Here is a 15,347-nt window from a genome sequence, read left to right on the forward strand (position 1 = left end):
CTTATCTAAAAACTGATGCCTTTTTTTTGCTAATTCTGGACTTCTTTTTATATATTCTCTCCCAAGGGTCTAGTTCTAGATTCATGGTAACATGTGATTCATATCTAATCTGGTCTGGGTCAGTATTGGTAACTATCCAGTCCCATCAACTGATAGTTATCTAGAATCATGGTACCATATCTAATTTGGTCCGGGCAGGAGCGGAACCAAGATTCGAGTATAGGGGAGGCTAAATAATATCATTAATTTTACCTTCTATTCATGTTTCTTTGTATGTATTACCTTTTCAATCGGGAAAAGTTTTTTTTTCTTCTTTTTTTCCAATGCGCACATATTGAAGGCCCAATTGCTCAAATAAAAATGAATCTGATTTCGGTTTTTAAAATTTACATTCAAGCCCTTTAACTTTGTTATATTATTATGGGGGTGCTTATACATGTAAAAGAAACAAAATAATATGGTTTCTATATACTTAGTAATAAAAAAAAATCAAACCTTGGGGTGGTTTAGCACCCCCCAGCCATAACTATGATCCGCCCCTGAGCTGGGGCAGTGTTGGCATTATATCTGGAAGGTGTGGTTTATATGAAATTTTAGCGCCATTTATTCTTGAAACATACTTCTAATAGTATACTAAATGTGAATGCCTCCATACAATATGCCATTTAGGAGATGATTAGTATCAAAGAACTTGAATATGATATGATTGCAAAAATTTGTGCCCTGTAGTTGACAGTGTGTGAAAGAGCTCCAATGTCACAACAGAAGCAAGAAATGAAAATGAAAATAGAAATGGCATATAGAGCAATGGAAACGCTTGGAGTCGGGAAGCACAGAGTAAAACCTGTGCTGAGGCGCATCTTAGTTGACTACGACTACCATTGGGAGCATATTGAGGCTGAAAATTATAGGGTCCTTGCTGATGCCATTTTTGAGCTCCAAGATTCTCAGGTAATAATAATATAACTTTCTCACCACAATGACAGAAATGAAGTGGGAAACAGAGGTGGCCACTGTTATAAGGACCTGACTGACCCAGGTCAGTTGATTCTGTTAGATATATATGCTGTCCTATAGATTAAATTAGCAAAATGCTTTCTAAATATTAATTTAATGCATGTGGAGTTTTTGTGTGTGTCAAATATATAGGTTATTAGTGAGAGTGGCTTAATTAAATTTGTCAGACTGATGGGGGACAGATATACATGGGTGGAGTCAGAAAATTTATAAATGGAGGTCAATCCATCAAGCACCACAGTGAACATTAATATCGATATGATAATCATATCAAAATCATTGGATTATAACTATGGGGTCATAGTGAAATACATTTCGTACTTTAATGGTGTCCAAATGTATATTTTCTAAGAAAAATATTAATATTTAATATAACACTAAAAATACTATTATACATTATATAATTACATAAACAAATGGGGACATTGACCCCCCATTTGCTCATCGTAGATCTTCCCTTGCATATATATTAGTCAAATCATAGAATGTTCTTGTTATCATATATATGATTTTAACTTATATTATATTGTGAAGTTTGCAAGATTATCCCTAGGAGCTGTTCTGTTTACACAGAAAAATACTACTAATAATAAGACCATAATTTGTTTGACTGTGTGCGGGCATGGAATTATGTGAGTGTGTCCTGGAGAGCAGGTGTTATGCAGAAACAATTGTTTGATTGAGCCTTTTCAATTACTTTTTACAAGCAGCTTTTTTCCAATAGACGAGATAGCCACATTTGTATGTGTATTCCATCCATACACTCCCCATCTATGCTCATGTCAGTTCGTGTATAAAGTAGTGAGATTCAACTGGATCACCGCCTAAAGAATTGATTTTGTTTGATAGTGTATTTCAAGTCAGACTTGTCTTCTGTTTTTTTGTCGAATAAGCTCACGTCAATAATTTAGCATTTGTTCCGTGATTCGATTCTGTGTTTTGTGGAAAAAGTCAATCTTTTGTGAGTTACAATAGACTTGGAAAACAAAAGATGCAGCTGTCCGCTGTGCTAGGGGGAACTACCTTATTTATTTGTTTAGCCTGACACTTGCTAATTCTAGCCTTATTCAGAGAAGTCTTCTGTCTCTCTGTTCTGTTTTGAAATGGAAACATATTTCAGTACACATTTTTATTTTTTTTGATATATTAAAACTAAGAATTTCATTAGCACATGATAGATTTTGTGTTCCCTCTATTGAAGAAAATCAATGGATAGATAAAGAAGAACATAAGGTCCAACCGACGGACCCACCAGTCTGGTTGTGAACTAAGGCTAAGCGATTCGATGTCCGTCCAGTTTTGATAAAATGGGAGGTAAATTTTGAAATTTTTTTAATGTTATCACCAGGAGGGATGCAGTACAGACAACAACAATGCACCACCAGTAGCACAAGGTCCCCGAGAAAAGAGGCTAAAATTATCGGGGGATGCCATGCCTTCTTATAACCCTAGAAGGGATGGGCCACCATGTCAGCCTCCTTTAGAAAACAGGACTCCTGCACAAAAGAGGCATTTGTTTGAACAGAAGGTACCAGCCGCCACTGATAAGCCTATAAGATCGGTACCAACCCTACCGCGAGCTCCGGGGTCATCTAGCAAGTCAAAGGGGGCAGAAACTACTAACAAGTCAAAGGGGGAGGATCTTGCAGTTGTTGTTTTTCAAGAAAAAAAAGATCTTGCAGCTGCCTTGCCTCATACAGGAGAGAGCTCTGTTGTGAAATGTAGTCAGAGTAAGAGTTTACTTTCTCTAGTAGAGCCCAAGACAGAGCCTATGTCTGCACCACCAGGCTTTGGGCCCCTTGCAGTGGTGCACCAGTCTTATGTGCTAGACTCACCAGCAAATAGTAAGTACTGTTGTTTTATCTTTTGGGCCACTCTAGATTATCATAAATTATTACTTATTGTTGTTTTTTATGAAATACTACTTCTTCTTGTTAAGCAATACAATAAAAAATCTTTCTAAATTGAGAAAAAGAAATCAGAGAAAACAGGTTGATACTGATATTTGATAAAGAACTTGTACATTATCATTAATACAAGGATCATAAGTGTTTACATCAATGATGTTTCGTGCTACGTTATGTAACATAACATCTGTAATTTTCTAGGCCATCCAAATTTTTACGGAAGCTGCAAGGGAAAGACCAAAGGGAAGGAGAAAAAATCCCCAAAACCAGAAGATCAAGGTTTATCAACGAATGTGGAGATAGCTGCTACAGGTGGAGTTAATCTATACTTGACATGCCAGAATGAACTTCTATGTGATCCCAAGTTCCAAAAACCCAGTATTGAGGCTGTATGCCAAGATGTCGAGGAGAGATGTTTAGCATCTTGCAAAATCCTTGATCCAACCTTCTCTCTCCTAAATGTGTTCAAAGAAATGTGCCGTAGATTCTCAGAGCTTGGTTACACACCCCAGCAACAGAGAAGGAATGGTAACATTACTATCGTCCCTGCACCAGGTGCACAGCACCTTTTTGATGGACTTTCAGGTTGTTCGCCAACTCCCAGACCACATTATCTTGACGACATAAGTAGGGGTGAAGAACTGGTGCAAATCTCCATTGCAAGTGAAGTAGGCAGTCATGAGGAGTACCCGCTTCAATTTCACTACATTGCAAGAAACATACCATACCAGAACGCTTACATAAGCTTCTCTCTTGCCAGAATAGGAGATGACAGCTGTTGTTCTGACTGTTATGATGATTGCCTCCAGAAACCTTTTGCGTGTGCATGTGCAAGTGAGACAGCAGGTGTGTTTGCGTACACCAAGGAGGGGCTGTTACGCGCTGAGTTCTTGGATGCGTGCATGACAATGTTGAGGGACCCAAAGTTAAGTGATAACTTTTATTGTAAGGAGGCTTGTCCTTTGGAGAGGGTTAAGAATGATAAGCAACCTGAGAAGTGCAAGGGGCACTTAATGCGGAAGTTTATCAAGGAGTGCTGGGCTAAATGTGGGTGCAAGAGGCAGTGCGGCAATCGGATCGTGCAAAGAGGAATTACATGCAGCCTTCAGGTTCTTTTTCCCCATTATTGTCAAAATTTAATTGCTGCTAGTGTAGTCTACTTGAAAAGATCATTGGAGAAACATGCAAAACATCAGATTCTATACCTAAGGAAATTATATAAATCAAAGAGAAAATATAATTTTTGATTTAAAAAACCTTTGTATTGTGTATACAAATGTTTGAAATATGATATCAAGTTAAATCTGCTATCTAACAGTGCAAATAATTATGATAGGGGAGCAGAAAGTTAAATCTGCTATCAATTTAAAAAGCCTTCAGGTCCTTAGTTTCTGTTTTTGTAAGAATTTGTTAGCCATCTTAAAATGCTGATAATAATGATAATAAGAGATGCTAGGTAGAGTCGCTCAATGCTGACAGAAAATAATTCCCCTTAACTTGTATATACTTTCTCTGTTTAAGGTTTTTAAGACAGGGGAGCAGAAAGGCTGGGGCCTTAGAACAATGGAAGACCTGCCAAAAGGAAAGTTTGTGTGCGAGTATGTAGGTGAAATACTCACAAACATTGAGCTGTATGACCGCCAGATGGGCTCCAGAGGCAATGCGCGTCACACCTACCCAGTTTTACTTGATGCTGACTGGAGCACAGAAGGGGTTTTGAAAGATGAAGAGGCACTTTGTCTTGATGCCACGTACTATGGTAACGTTGCAAGGTTTATCAACCACAGGTAATGTTTGCTTATGTAGGAAAGTTGTTTTATTTTGTATGTTACAATTTTTTATTTTGTTTCTTTTTCGTGCAAGGTGCTTTGATGGGAACTTGATTGGGATACCAGTAGAAATCGAGACACCTGACCATCATTACTACCATGTACGTGATCTTAGAAGTGATGAAACTAAGTGCTGAGTTCCTTGACTTTGATGATATTTAGTTTGGAAATCATTGCCTCACAACTGAGCAGGCAAACAATTTGAAAACTATTCATTAAGGCTAATTGTTCATGTGTTTGTTTTTTTCTCAGCTGGCTTTTTTCACAACTCGGGATGTATCAGCAAAGGAAGAACTGACATGGGTATGCAATTTTGTTTTTCATATAATTATTAAAACCAATATATGCAACTTGTAATAGTTCTGAATTTTGTTTAGTTTCTACCAAGTGACTTTTTTACAATAAATGTTATCTGCCTTCAGGATTATGCCATAGACTTTGATGATGACAAACACCCAATTAAGGCCTTCCCTTGCAAATGTGGAAGTATATATTGTCGCGACCGCAAAAGACTTACAAGTAAGAATATGTTGCCATTAGTATCTTTTTTACTGTACAAACTGTTGTTGGTGAAGTAGGCAAACCAACCTGCCACAGTGTATGTTAATGCACTAAAAGAAACTTTTGTAAGTCACCCTTGCATTATAAGGTAATTGCAAAAGAGCTCCCCTCTTGAGATTCACAAAAGGCCCATTTTCTAAGGGACAAATTTGAAAAAAGGTCATTTCCATTACCCAGTTCATTATCCCATTGGTATTTGAAATTACTAATAGTTTTACATCCGTAATAATCATTGATATGCACGGTTCAACATTTTATGGGGGGCACTGTTGTCATTTTCCATGATTAATAAAAAGTGAAAATAAACGTAATGATCTGTGATTACCGGGAACCGTCTGTAAATGTTGTAATAGATAAGAAGACTTTAACTATTATAAGACACTTATTTTCTCAATTGTAACGGGACCGGCATGGAAACTAACACTTGAATCCTTGTAAAGTAAGAAGATCGCATTCAATGGATGCGTTAGTATTATTGGTTCGCAAATGATGTTTGCGATGCTCTGTAAACATTATTGTGATGCCCTTGGAATTATACAAAAAGATTATCAGTCAATGGCTGTGGTATCTCAAAATTTGAGATTTCTGATTTCTTTTATATTGCTGGTTATTTTGACGCTACTAATAAAAAAAAAGGAATCTGATTATGAGCATGGGGACTTTCCTAGAACTTCATAATTTTTTCCTTTTTTTTAAGTGCACCTCAAACAATTGAATCCTTGTAAAGTAAGAAGATCGTATTCAATGGATGCATTTTGGTTCGCAAACGATGTTAGCGATGCGGTACTATTATTGGTTTGCAATCCTCTGTAAACACTGTTGTGATGCCCTTGGAATTATGCAAAAAGATTATCAGCCAATTGCTCCAGTATCTCAAAATTTGAGCTTTTAGATTTCTGATTTCATTTATATTGCTTGTTATTTTGACACTACTGAAAAAAAAAGGAATCTGATTATGACATGGGGGCTTTCCTTGAACTTCTTTTTTTTTTTTTGAAAATCGGGCAGTGGCGGCTTTCCTTGAACTTCATAATTCTTTCCTTTTGTTAAGTGCACCTCAAACAATTGGGATCTCCTTTCCTTTTTGTATTTCTTATTTTCCTTCTCTCTTGTAGTAATATTGGTATGTTTTCTTGCAGAAGCTAGGTCGAGAAAGCTGCTTTAGGGCTGAAGATTTATGAATTGCAGAAAATTATGAAATTGTTCTGTGTATTCTTTTAGATAGTTTTCTTTTTTTATGGCTGAAGGGCATTAACCAGCCCCACAGCTATTCTTTTTGATAGTTGAATGCTGGCAAGTCGTAATCTTAAAAATTTTGCTGTATTGATTCGATAGGTTAACATAGTAAATTATATTTTGATGAAAGTTTTATTGTTGGAAAGTTATAATGCGGTCCGAAATTAATTGGTGCATTTTGTTCTATTTTCAAATGGCACTTCCTGTTAGAAATGTATGAAGATATACATAGGATATATTATCCAGATAATAACAAAAGCATAGCTTGATACTCATATATGATCAACTAATATTGAAATAGGATATCAATTGTGTTTCCGTTCCAGCCCCCCACCCCCACAACTCCAAAGTTTGATTTATTGGACAGTCCATTTGTCAGTGGGAGAGAGGACAGCAAGAGCCCCTAAGGTGTGTGGTCCCAAAATAGATGGTGATATATCACCAAAAGAAAAAAAAAGAAAAAAAGATCAAGAAGTAAACGGTGGTGTGGATATTTGTCACCCTCCCCTGCATAACCAAATTAATACTGCTACTTAAGTAGCTACGGCTACTTCTTGCAAACCTCAAGTTAATCTGGAGTGAGAAAATCTTGCTATGCCGTGATTAATATACTGTAATTTTAGTTTCCCTATTATGTTGTACTGTATTTAAATCAATTTTTTCAAGTGTCATGTCATAATCAAAATATCAAAAGATGATCAAGACACGCAAATGATGATACTGTAACCAAGTTGTGTTGTAACCGGCCACGTTTAATTATATTTGACTATTTATTTAATCTAAATTTGTTTATTAAATAATTCATAAAAAAATGTTGGTCATGCCGTGACCAAACGTGTTGTAATCGGATACGTTTGATGACATTTACTATTTTTTAATTTAAATTTATTTATTAAAGAATTCACAGAAGTTTCACAAAAATATAGATCGATTCTTTGAATATTAAATTGAAGAATTAATATTAGAGAAAAACATGTAGTATTCCGTATCGTACCATGATCAAAATGATTTTCGTACCATGTCGTATCATTTTTTGGCCAATAATTAATCACGACACGCAAATAATCACGATACAAAACACACGAATCACGATATCTAACCAACACGTGCCAAGCCGTAACATAACTGGCCTCCGACGTGTCAATTTTTAGAGTCTATAAACCCGCACTTGACGGTACGTACTCTCAAGAGTCAAGGCACTTAACAATATATTTGTTCAGTACTCTTGCAAACCTCAGGAATACCTTATATTTTAAGGTGAAAACTTATAAAATAGATCAACTATATATACTTGAATGTGAGACTTGTATACATAATAGAGGTGAGACTGGTATATACAGGGGTGGAACTAAAAGTTTTAATTGAGAAGTTTGAAACGTAAAATATTATGAAAAATTGTTTATTAATCTAATTTTCACGACCACAAAATAAATCTAACTAATTTCACAATCAAAAAATAAAATTCTAACCACATAACTACAATTGCACATTTAACATTATATTTAATAAGAAACTGAACTATACACAACTTTAAAAATTAAAATTTAATTAAATTTTAGAATCATAAGTGTGGCTAATAAGAGTATATTATTTCTTATGTTAAATTATACCAATTGCATATAGAAATAAAATCAAGAGTTATGCCTTATATTCTGCCAAAACCATCCACACTGAGAACAACATATCAATACCAACAAAGAACTAACCTTTGGTCTAGTAACAAAGACACATAACCTCTATCTAAAAGGTCATAAATTTGAAACCCAAATGGGAGAAATCCTTTGTTATATTACAAAGGAATTAGACAGTTAGGTAGCTTAACCTCAACCTTTACTAAAAAAAAGAACATCGTACCAACTAATTAAATACAGTTATCACTTATTAGTTTATCAGTCCAACTTATACATCAAGTCTCAGTAGGGAAAATTAAACAGGTAAGGGAACCTTTTATTTCTCATAAAATGTAATTAAGCTAATATATCTTCTTGTATTCTTCTTGCCGATTAGCTATGTATTCGAAGAGGCTGCCATCGAAGCACCGTCTGACTGCCTCTTTGGACAGATATCCTTCTTCATCCCTAGCCAGCACATACAATACAAACCACTCGCTCTTGGAAGCAATCCTACATTCAATTTTAACATCCTTACCAATAACCCAAGTCTCAAAGGGATAGAGCTTAATAAATTTTGATCAATTATATAATTTAATACCATCCAAACGGGTCGAAAGCACATCGATTTCCCTCAGTCATGTCCCAAAGCTCCCTCAGAGAAAGCTTGTCCGGAAATGTGCGTGCATACTTGCTGAACATGTTCTCAAGCTGAACCGGCATGTACCTTACATGGAAATAGCATCTGATAATGAAATGTACTTGAAACAAAAGGTTACGGACAGAGAGAATGAAAATTTTGAATTATACCTTCCTTCTGTATCATAAGTTCCAGAGTCACTGGAATGTTTAGCTTTGTGAATGTTGTGGATATATATTGGAAGAAAAGGTGATGGTATCCAGCTCTAAAAATTTTAAATGTGACACCATCAGTATATGATATTTGTTTATTATTACAAAAATTAAGTACTGGAAATTAAATAAAGGATTTACACACTGGTAGAGTTGCGTAGCTCATAACCCCGTTAATTGCTATCGCCATAATGAAAGATACAATCACATTGAACCCTAGAGCCCGGAATCCTAATAAACGTGCTTCACTATTAGTACTTGATAATCAGTCCAAATGCATGTTATCCTTATTAATTAAATAGCAACTTAGTATATTTAATTACTTTTTGATGAATTTTCACATTCAAATCAGGACTATTAATTGTAATTACTTTTGTCTATGATTAATTACCTCCATATGTTTCCCAAGGGTATATGATGCCGTTATCGTCTAGGTCAAAAAATGCCACATGCTGTTGCATTACACTTAGGTTGTAATGCCGGTGATCTGTAGTTCCTTCAGGATGGTGCATATCAGGTGCCGCCAGAGCTCTTGCCACATCTTAACAAAAGAAAGGACAAAATTACAGATTTCTCTAACTTGAGGTTCAATCCAAGCATGCATCCATTTAAAAGGAAACTACTATAGGTACTCCAAGTAGGGGTAAAATGGGTCGGATATCCGTGCGGACAGTGGTACGGATATGGTTTTGAATTCTAATTATCCGTATCCGAATAGTAGATATATACCATGAGGAGGGATCAAGTTACAACAATTTTTGAGTTACAACAAGTTACAACAAACATTTTCTACATTTTCAAAGTCCAAATCGTCGATCCAAACCGTTAAATGTGATATCTACAATAAAATGTGCCTGGAGACCAAATTTTACATTTTTTGGATTTTTTTTACTATTTATTAAGATGGGTACAAAAACTAATCAAATTCAGACCATTGAATTTTGGACCCATCTTAGTAAATAGTAAAAAAATTAAAAAAAATTTAAAATTTGGTCTCCAGGCACATTTTATTGTAGAGATCACATCTAACGGTTTGGATCGACGATTTGGACTTTGAAAATGTAGAAAATGCTTGTTGTAACTTGATCCCTCCTCATATACCATACCGTTTAGTATATAATATAATTTTATGTATATATATCTACGGATATCCAATATCCAATCCGTATCGGTATGTATCCAACAATAAATCCAACAATAAATCCAACAATATCGACATATAGTCTAGTATTGGATCCATATCTGTATCTGAAAAAAAAAGGATACGGATCTAGTTTTGCCACTATCCGATCCTTTTTCACCCTTGACTCCAAAAAATTAAAAATAAATAAATGAACAAACTTTATAAAGGTTGTAAAGAGCAATTATCGAGTGACCTTTTTAATTTAAAAAAAAGGTACTAATTGTAGCTGGTCCTAATTTTTTTTTTTAAGGAAAAGTTAGAGATCAAACCATCCAAATTATATAATATCTTGAGGAGGGATCAAGTTACAACACTTGAAAGTTACAACAAAGTTACAACATCATTTTTTTTCATTTTCAAAGTCCAAATCGTCGATCCAAACCGTTAGATATTCAATCTATATTAAAATGTGCTTGCAGACCAAATTTTACATTTTTTGAAATTTTTTTGCTATTTATTAAGATGGGTACAAAATTGATGTTTTTAATGGTGCAGAATTTTAATAAAAACAGCGATTTTGTACCCATCTTAATAAATAGCAAAAAAATTTCAAAAAATGTAAAATTTGGTCTGCAAGCACATTTTAATATAGATTGAATATCTAACGGTTTGGATCGACGATTTGGACTTTGAAAATGAAAAAAAATGATGTTGTAACTTTGTTGTAACTTTCAAGTGTTGTAACTTGATCCCTCCTCTAATATCTTTATTATTACATAATATAACAACTGATTTCCTTCATTCGGATTTCAAACTGATGACCTTCTACATCATGTGAGATAAAAAATTAGTTCTTGATCTTAAAAAAAAAAAAAAAAAACTTACAAGGCTTGGGCAGGTGCCTTTCAAGGTCATCTCGTACCGGTCTGACAATTGTAATCGGCGCCTGAAGCGCCACTGGAGACATACTATCCCTTTCACTCATTTCTTCTTTTCTTTCAGCCATCTCTCTCCTCAATTTGCTTCTGCTCTTTCCTGATCAAAATAACCAGATAAAAATAACAAGGTGCAAGCTAAGGTTAGATAAGACAGCGCGTGGTGAGCTACGTGGTTGCTGTACAGGTGTGCATGGCTGATGCGCACGTGGCATCTAGCCTGTTTCTCTGCTTGCTTCGTGTCGGCTTGTTCTGGCTCTTTATTTCTCTCAGATGCGCACGTGGCATCTAGCCCAAGTACGTAAACGGGTACGTTATATCTTGGCCCAAATTTAATTTAGGAAAAATTGAGGCACATAAAATATTAATAAGAATTAACTTGTTCAATATTTTTCATGATTATATGTAATATGTAATTAGTTTTGTTAAATTAATTATTTAAGTATTTGAAAATACAACATATCTAATAAAATATATGCAAATAAATACTTAAGAGGTGGATTCCATCTTCATCTCTTGCCCCTCATTATAGCAACATTTATTCCAACCTATTTACAATCCTACAAGATTTTCACATCATACCATCAATATGTATTTTTTTCTTTAAATTAATTTGTTTGGAATATTATGCGAAGTAAATGACACAATATAGTCCTAATTAGAAACTTCCATGTCAACTGTTATTTTTATGAACATAGTAATACATAAGATAATTTATGAAAAATTCGAAGCAAACATAAGCTGGGGTGACATATTTGTAAAAATGTAGAATTCAATTATATATACCTCGAGCAACTTGAAAATTACCAAAAAACAAAAGCAAAATGAAAGTGCCTATAAAATTAAACATGATCAAATTTAATTTGATGCATATTTTACTGTTTATCAAACGATTTAAAGTTATTAACATTATGAATCTAATGATCCATGACTTATTATGAAACAACATTAAGATTGCACCAGTATGGAAGCCAACTAATTAATTAATCTATATATCGAACAATGCACCCATAAACTTATTTTAAAGATAATATAAACATTGTCAAATAATTTCATTGCTAAGTATCACATCCCTTTGTAAAAATGGTAGAGGGATGTTAGTCAATTAATTAAGCACTCATTGTATATATATTGGACTATACAAAATAGACAATAACCAACTTGTTTAACATCTAAAATAACCAACATACTATAAGAATAAGACAGTATCTACGATGGTAAAAGTGTTTTTTGTCGACAGTATTGTTGCGGATACTCCTGTCAGTAATACCTCAGATATAGCATGTTTTTGTCGGTGTACCCTCGGCATAATATTTTTTTACCCTAGCGGATATTGTTCCATTCTTGTAGTTTATATATGCATAAAATAAAAAATTAAAATTGTTGATATGTTTTTGACATTGACTACATATACTAAAATTTGTAGTTGTAAATTAAGGTGGCGGTTATGCAAATTCATCTAATGTAATTTTTTTTAAACTAAAGATCGGAGGTTATAATAATTTTCATAAAATTAATAAAGTGGTTCATGTTTGAAGTTCAATATAGTATATCCAAATTTGTTGTTATTAAATTGATTGCAACTTCAATAATCAATGCATGTAATATTAATTCAAATCTAGATGGAGAGTTCAAACATTTAGCTTAAAGCAAAAGATATGAATTGAGCTAAACATTGATTGAAGTGATGACTCCAGAATATCAAATCATCCACATAATTAATTAATTGACTGCTGTTTCTTTACATGAAAAAAATCCTCATAGAAATGAATTCAGATTGAGAATTTAAAGATTGAACATATGGCAAAACACATAAGTTGAAGGCAGCATGGATTGCACGAAGAAGATATATAAATGTCGACATTCTTCCGGCCTCAAGAAGAAGAAGGTGCCCCGAATTTTACGCCTCAATCAGACTCATTGCTGGTGGGTAGCGCGCGACACCTCCAAATTGTTGAAGCATGTACTTGTTATAAACCACCTTCAAATTACTACCTGGCGCCGTCGAATGAGCTTTTACCAGTACTCGTGCACATTCTCTACACATACAAATTAAACAAACAAATAAAAAAGGATGAAATTTAGAAGAAAAAAAAATGAACTTAGTGGAAATGTGATGGCACACTTACAGTAGCTGCGGCTCAGAGAAGGAGGTGTGGTGATCAAGGGCATTTGTCCAGAGAGGGAACTTCCCGAGAGTGCAACGAGCTGTGTACACAGCTGAGGCCGCTACCATGGAGGGGCAGTACTTGATCAGGTCATATTGCATCAACCCTAACTCAGCAAGGAAGTAGATCATGTGCTCCAACTATCAAATTTAAACAAGATTTAGAATCCAAATTATCAAGTACCCCAAGAAACTAAAACTATTAAGAGATTGATGACATGCAGTGATGCAAATATGCAATACCTCCTGGTCAGCTTTGGCTACCTTCACGAACCGGACCAAGAACATGTAGGCTGTCGGTACGGTTAGGTACCACTCGAGCTTGTTTAGGATTGTCTTTTCCATCCTTAGAATCTCCTCTCTTGTGTACTTGTTGAAGGAAATATCCATGAGATCATTCACCTGCACGAACACAATGCCATAGTTTAGTTTAAAATTTGCAAATTTGCCCGGCAATAATTTTGACAATTGAAAAGAAAGGCATATATAGTTGCATACGCGAGGAGCCCGGAGTTCTTCATACTTGCAAGCAATTAACAGCGCACACATGCCAACAAGCTGGAGTCTTTTTACTCCATCTAGAGAGAGGTACCGGTCGATTATGTAGATTGTCAGATATAAAGTCTCTGGTTGCAAATTATATCTGAAGTGCACATCTGTTATCCAATCTACCAGAATCGCTCTCATTTTTGGGTTGATGTGCGGCTGCTTTTCCATATAGTCAATGGGCCTACCGACATGCTGTTCGAACAAATAAACAAAAGAACTGAAGTTTACTAACTTGTTAGAAGGTACTGTACTGGTAAATTTCATAAATTTTTAAAAATAATACCTGTTGTTGCTTGTAAAAAGTATACAAGTCCTGAACATACTCCACGACAGCTAGGTGATTAAATACATCTGGTAAATCTATTTCGTCAATTTCTGAATTCGATTTCTCACTGATGCCACAGGCTACCTGAATAAACACAATAAACTTTGTCAGTACATATCTTTATTTACATATAAACTGAAACAAGGTGAGGGAGTAGTCATTGAAAAGCACCTTGCTACGGGCTGAGAGAACAGAAGTGAGCGAAACAGAATTAGACATTTGTTTGGTCCCGTCGTCAAAATGAGAGGCCAAATTGATATTTTCATTTTTTTCAGGGATCAGCTTAACTGGCTTCTTCGTGGAAGGTTTCAGTGCAAGCATCCGCAGTGCTTCTTGTTTGTCAGATGGAAACATCACTGGCAGCTGAAGAAATATTAAATAAACAATGTTAAGTAGGTTACATTGTTAATTTTGTGCTTGGTTTTATTCTGGTAATTAGGGTTAACAAAGTTTGAGATCAGGCTAATTAATCTAACTCTACAAATTACAAAAAAAAAAAAAAAAAAATCTGTCATAAAACAAATAAGATAGTTACATTGCTGGAAGCATCTATGGCTTGAATTTCCGTCGTACTTGTGGAAGTTTTTGCACCATATCCCCTGCTAACAAGAGAAAACAATAAAAAATAAAAAAATTGTTTATTTTGAATGAAATTTGAAGGAGAAAAATGATCTCAGAGCGCACGCGAGTAAAACTAACCTTGTTATGGATGAGTTGACGTTTTCAATGTTGTTTAAGGCGATACGGCTTATGATTTCTCTAGCATTATGAGCCCTCTGTTTCTTCACAGCACCCCCTAAAATTTGAAACAAAATTGTGGTTATACAAAAATTGTTGCTAGTTTCCTTTTTTGTTTGAGAAATAATACCGAGTTCATTTTTTATGCATTTGTTTTGTGAATAAACCATACTTTGATTCATGGTTGCCTTGGAATCCATTTCCTTATGGTTTCTCTTAGATAAGCCAATGAACATTGAAGGAAAAATGTCTGGAAGCGGCCGAATTTGCCTCAGCTTCTCCTCCCCTTGTCTCTCTAAATTCGAAGCCATTGTTGGATGATTACAAGAGAAAAAGAAATTGAGGTCTTGATCGACTTTCTTTTTTCTCTTTAGTTCTCTCCCTAAACCTCGGAAAGAAATGTCCTCTCCTAACTCCTAAGTAAAGGTTGGAATATATAGAAGGGGTTTAGCTAGCGGAGTCTTCAACGGTCTACTCGATTGAAAATGTCAATGGTCA

At 34.9% G+C, this 15,347-nt stretch overlaps 3 protein-coding genes across 3 annotated transcripts; 1 reads left to right on the top strand and 2 right to left on the bottom strand.

Moving 5' to 3' along the window:
• The first annotated feature begins 737 nt into the window (after window positions 1–737).
• Window positions 738–6,693, top strand: LOC144562081 (putative inactive histone-lysine N-methyltransferase SUVR2). The gene is made up of 8 exons (XM_078311219.1): window positions 738–951; window positions 2,366–2,861; window positions 3,126–4,033; window positions 4,446–4,711; window positions 4,788–4,854; window positions 5,006–5,056; window positions 5,176–5,272; window positions 6,454–6,693. Exons 1-8 carry the CDS (start codon window positions 754–756, stop codon window positions 6,477–6,479), a joined length of 2,109 nt encoding a protein of 702 aa, XP_078167345.1. The 5' UTR covers window positions 738–753; the 3' UTR covers window positions 6,480–6,693.
• Window positions 6,694–8,394: 1,701 nt separating this feature from the next.
• LOC144561951 (peroxygenase 2-like) lies at window positions 8,395–11,147 on the bottom strand. The gene is made up of 6 exons (XM_078311057.1): window positions 11,021–11,147; window positions 9,404–9,553; window positions 9,158–9,243; window positions 8,971–9,065; window positions 8,762–8,887; window positions 8,395–8,673 (listed from the first exon to the last, which is right to left on the bottom strand). Exons 1-6 carry the CDS (start codon window positions 11,139–11,141, stop codon window positions 8,523–8,525), a joined length of 729 nt encoding a protein of 242 aa, XP_078167183.1. The 5' UTR covers window positions 11,142–11,147; the 3' UTR covers window positions 8,395–8,522.
• A 1,694-nt stretch (window positions 11,148–12,841) lies between these two features.
• LOC144562135 (G2/mitotic-specific cyclin S13-7-like) lies at window positions 12,842–14,920 on the bottom strand. Its single transcript, XM_078311293.1, has 8 exons — window positions 14,811–14,920; window positions 14,647–14,710; window positions 14,283–14,474; window positions 14,070–14,195; window positions 13,736–13,978; window positions 13,481–13,639; window positions 13,200–13,378; window positions 12,842–13,109 (listed from the first exon to the last, which is right to left on the bottom strand). Exons 3-8 carry the CDS (start codon window positions 14,463–14,465, stop codon window positions 12,971–12,973), a joined length of 1,029 nt encoding a protein of 342 aa, XP_078167419.1. The 5' UTR covers window positions 14,466–14,474; window positions 14,647–14,710; window positions 14,811–14,920; the 3' UTR covers window positions 12,842–12,970.
• Between the last annotated feature and the right edge of the window lie 427 nt (window positions 14,921–15,347).

The sequence above is a fragment of the Carex rostrata genome, chromosome 11 (assembly GCF_964058835.1).
Source record: "Carex rostrata chromosome 11, lpCarRost1.2, whole genome shotgun sequence".
Classification (NCBI taxonomy): domain Eukaryota; kingdom Viridiplantae; phylum Streptophyta; class Magnoliopsida; order Poales; family Cyperaceae; genus Carex; species Carex rostrata.

Coding starts and splice junctions, on each gene's coding strand:
- LOC144562081 (XM_078311219.1), top strand. CDS start 754: ATGTCACAACAGAAGCAAGAAATGAAAATGAAAATAGAAATGGCATAT. Junction 952..2,365: donor TTGAGCTCCAAGATTCTCAG/GTAATAATAATA, acceptor TGTTATCACCAG/GAGGGATGCAGTACAGACAA. Junction 4,712..4,787: donor GCAAGGTTTATCAACCACAG/GTAATGTTTGCT, acceptor TTTTCGTGCAAG/GTGCTTTGATGGGAACTTGA.
- LOC144561951 (XM_078311057.1), bottom strand. CDS start 11,141: ATGGCTGAAAGAAAAGAAGAAATGAGTGAAAGGGATAGTATGTCTCCA. Junction 9,066..9,157: donor TGAGCTACGCAACTCTACCA/GTGTGTAAATCC, acceptor TAAAATTTTTAG/AGCTGGATACCATCACCTTT. Junction 8,888..8,970: donor ACTTATGATACAGAAGGAAG/GTATAATTCAAA, acceptor TTTCCATGTAAG/GTACATGCCGGTTCAGCTTG.
- LOC144562135 (XM_078311293.1), bottom strand. CDS start 14,465: ATGTTTCCATCTGACAAACAAGAAGCACTGCGGATGCTTGCACTGAAA. Junction 13,979..14,069: donor CTTTTTACAAGCAACAACAG/GTATTATTTTTA, acceptor TTGTTCGAACAG/CATGTCGGTAGGCCCATTGA. Junction 13,640..13,735: donor AAGAACTCCGGGCTCCTCGC/GTATGCAACTAT, acceptor GTGTTCGTGCAG/GTGAATGATCTCATGGATAT.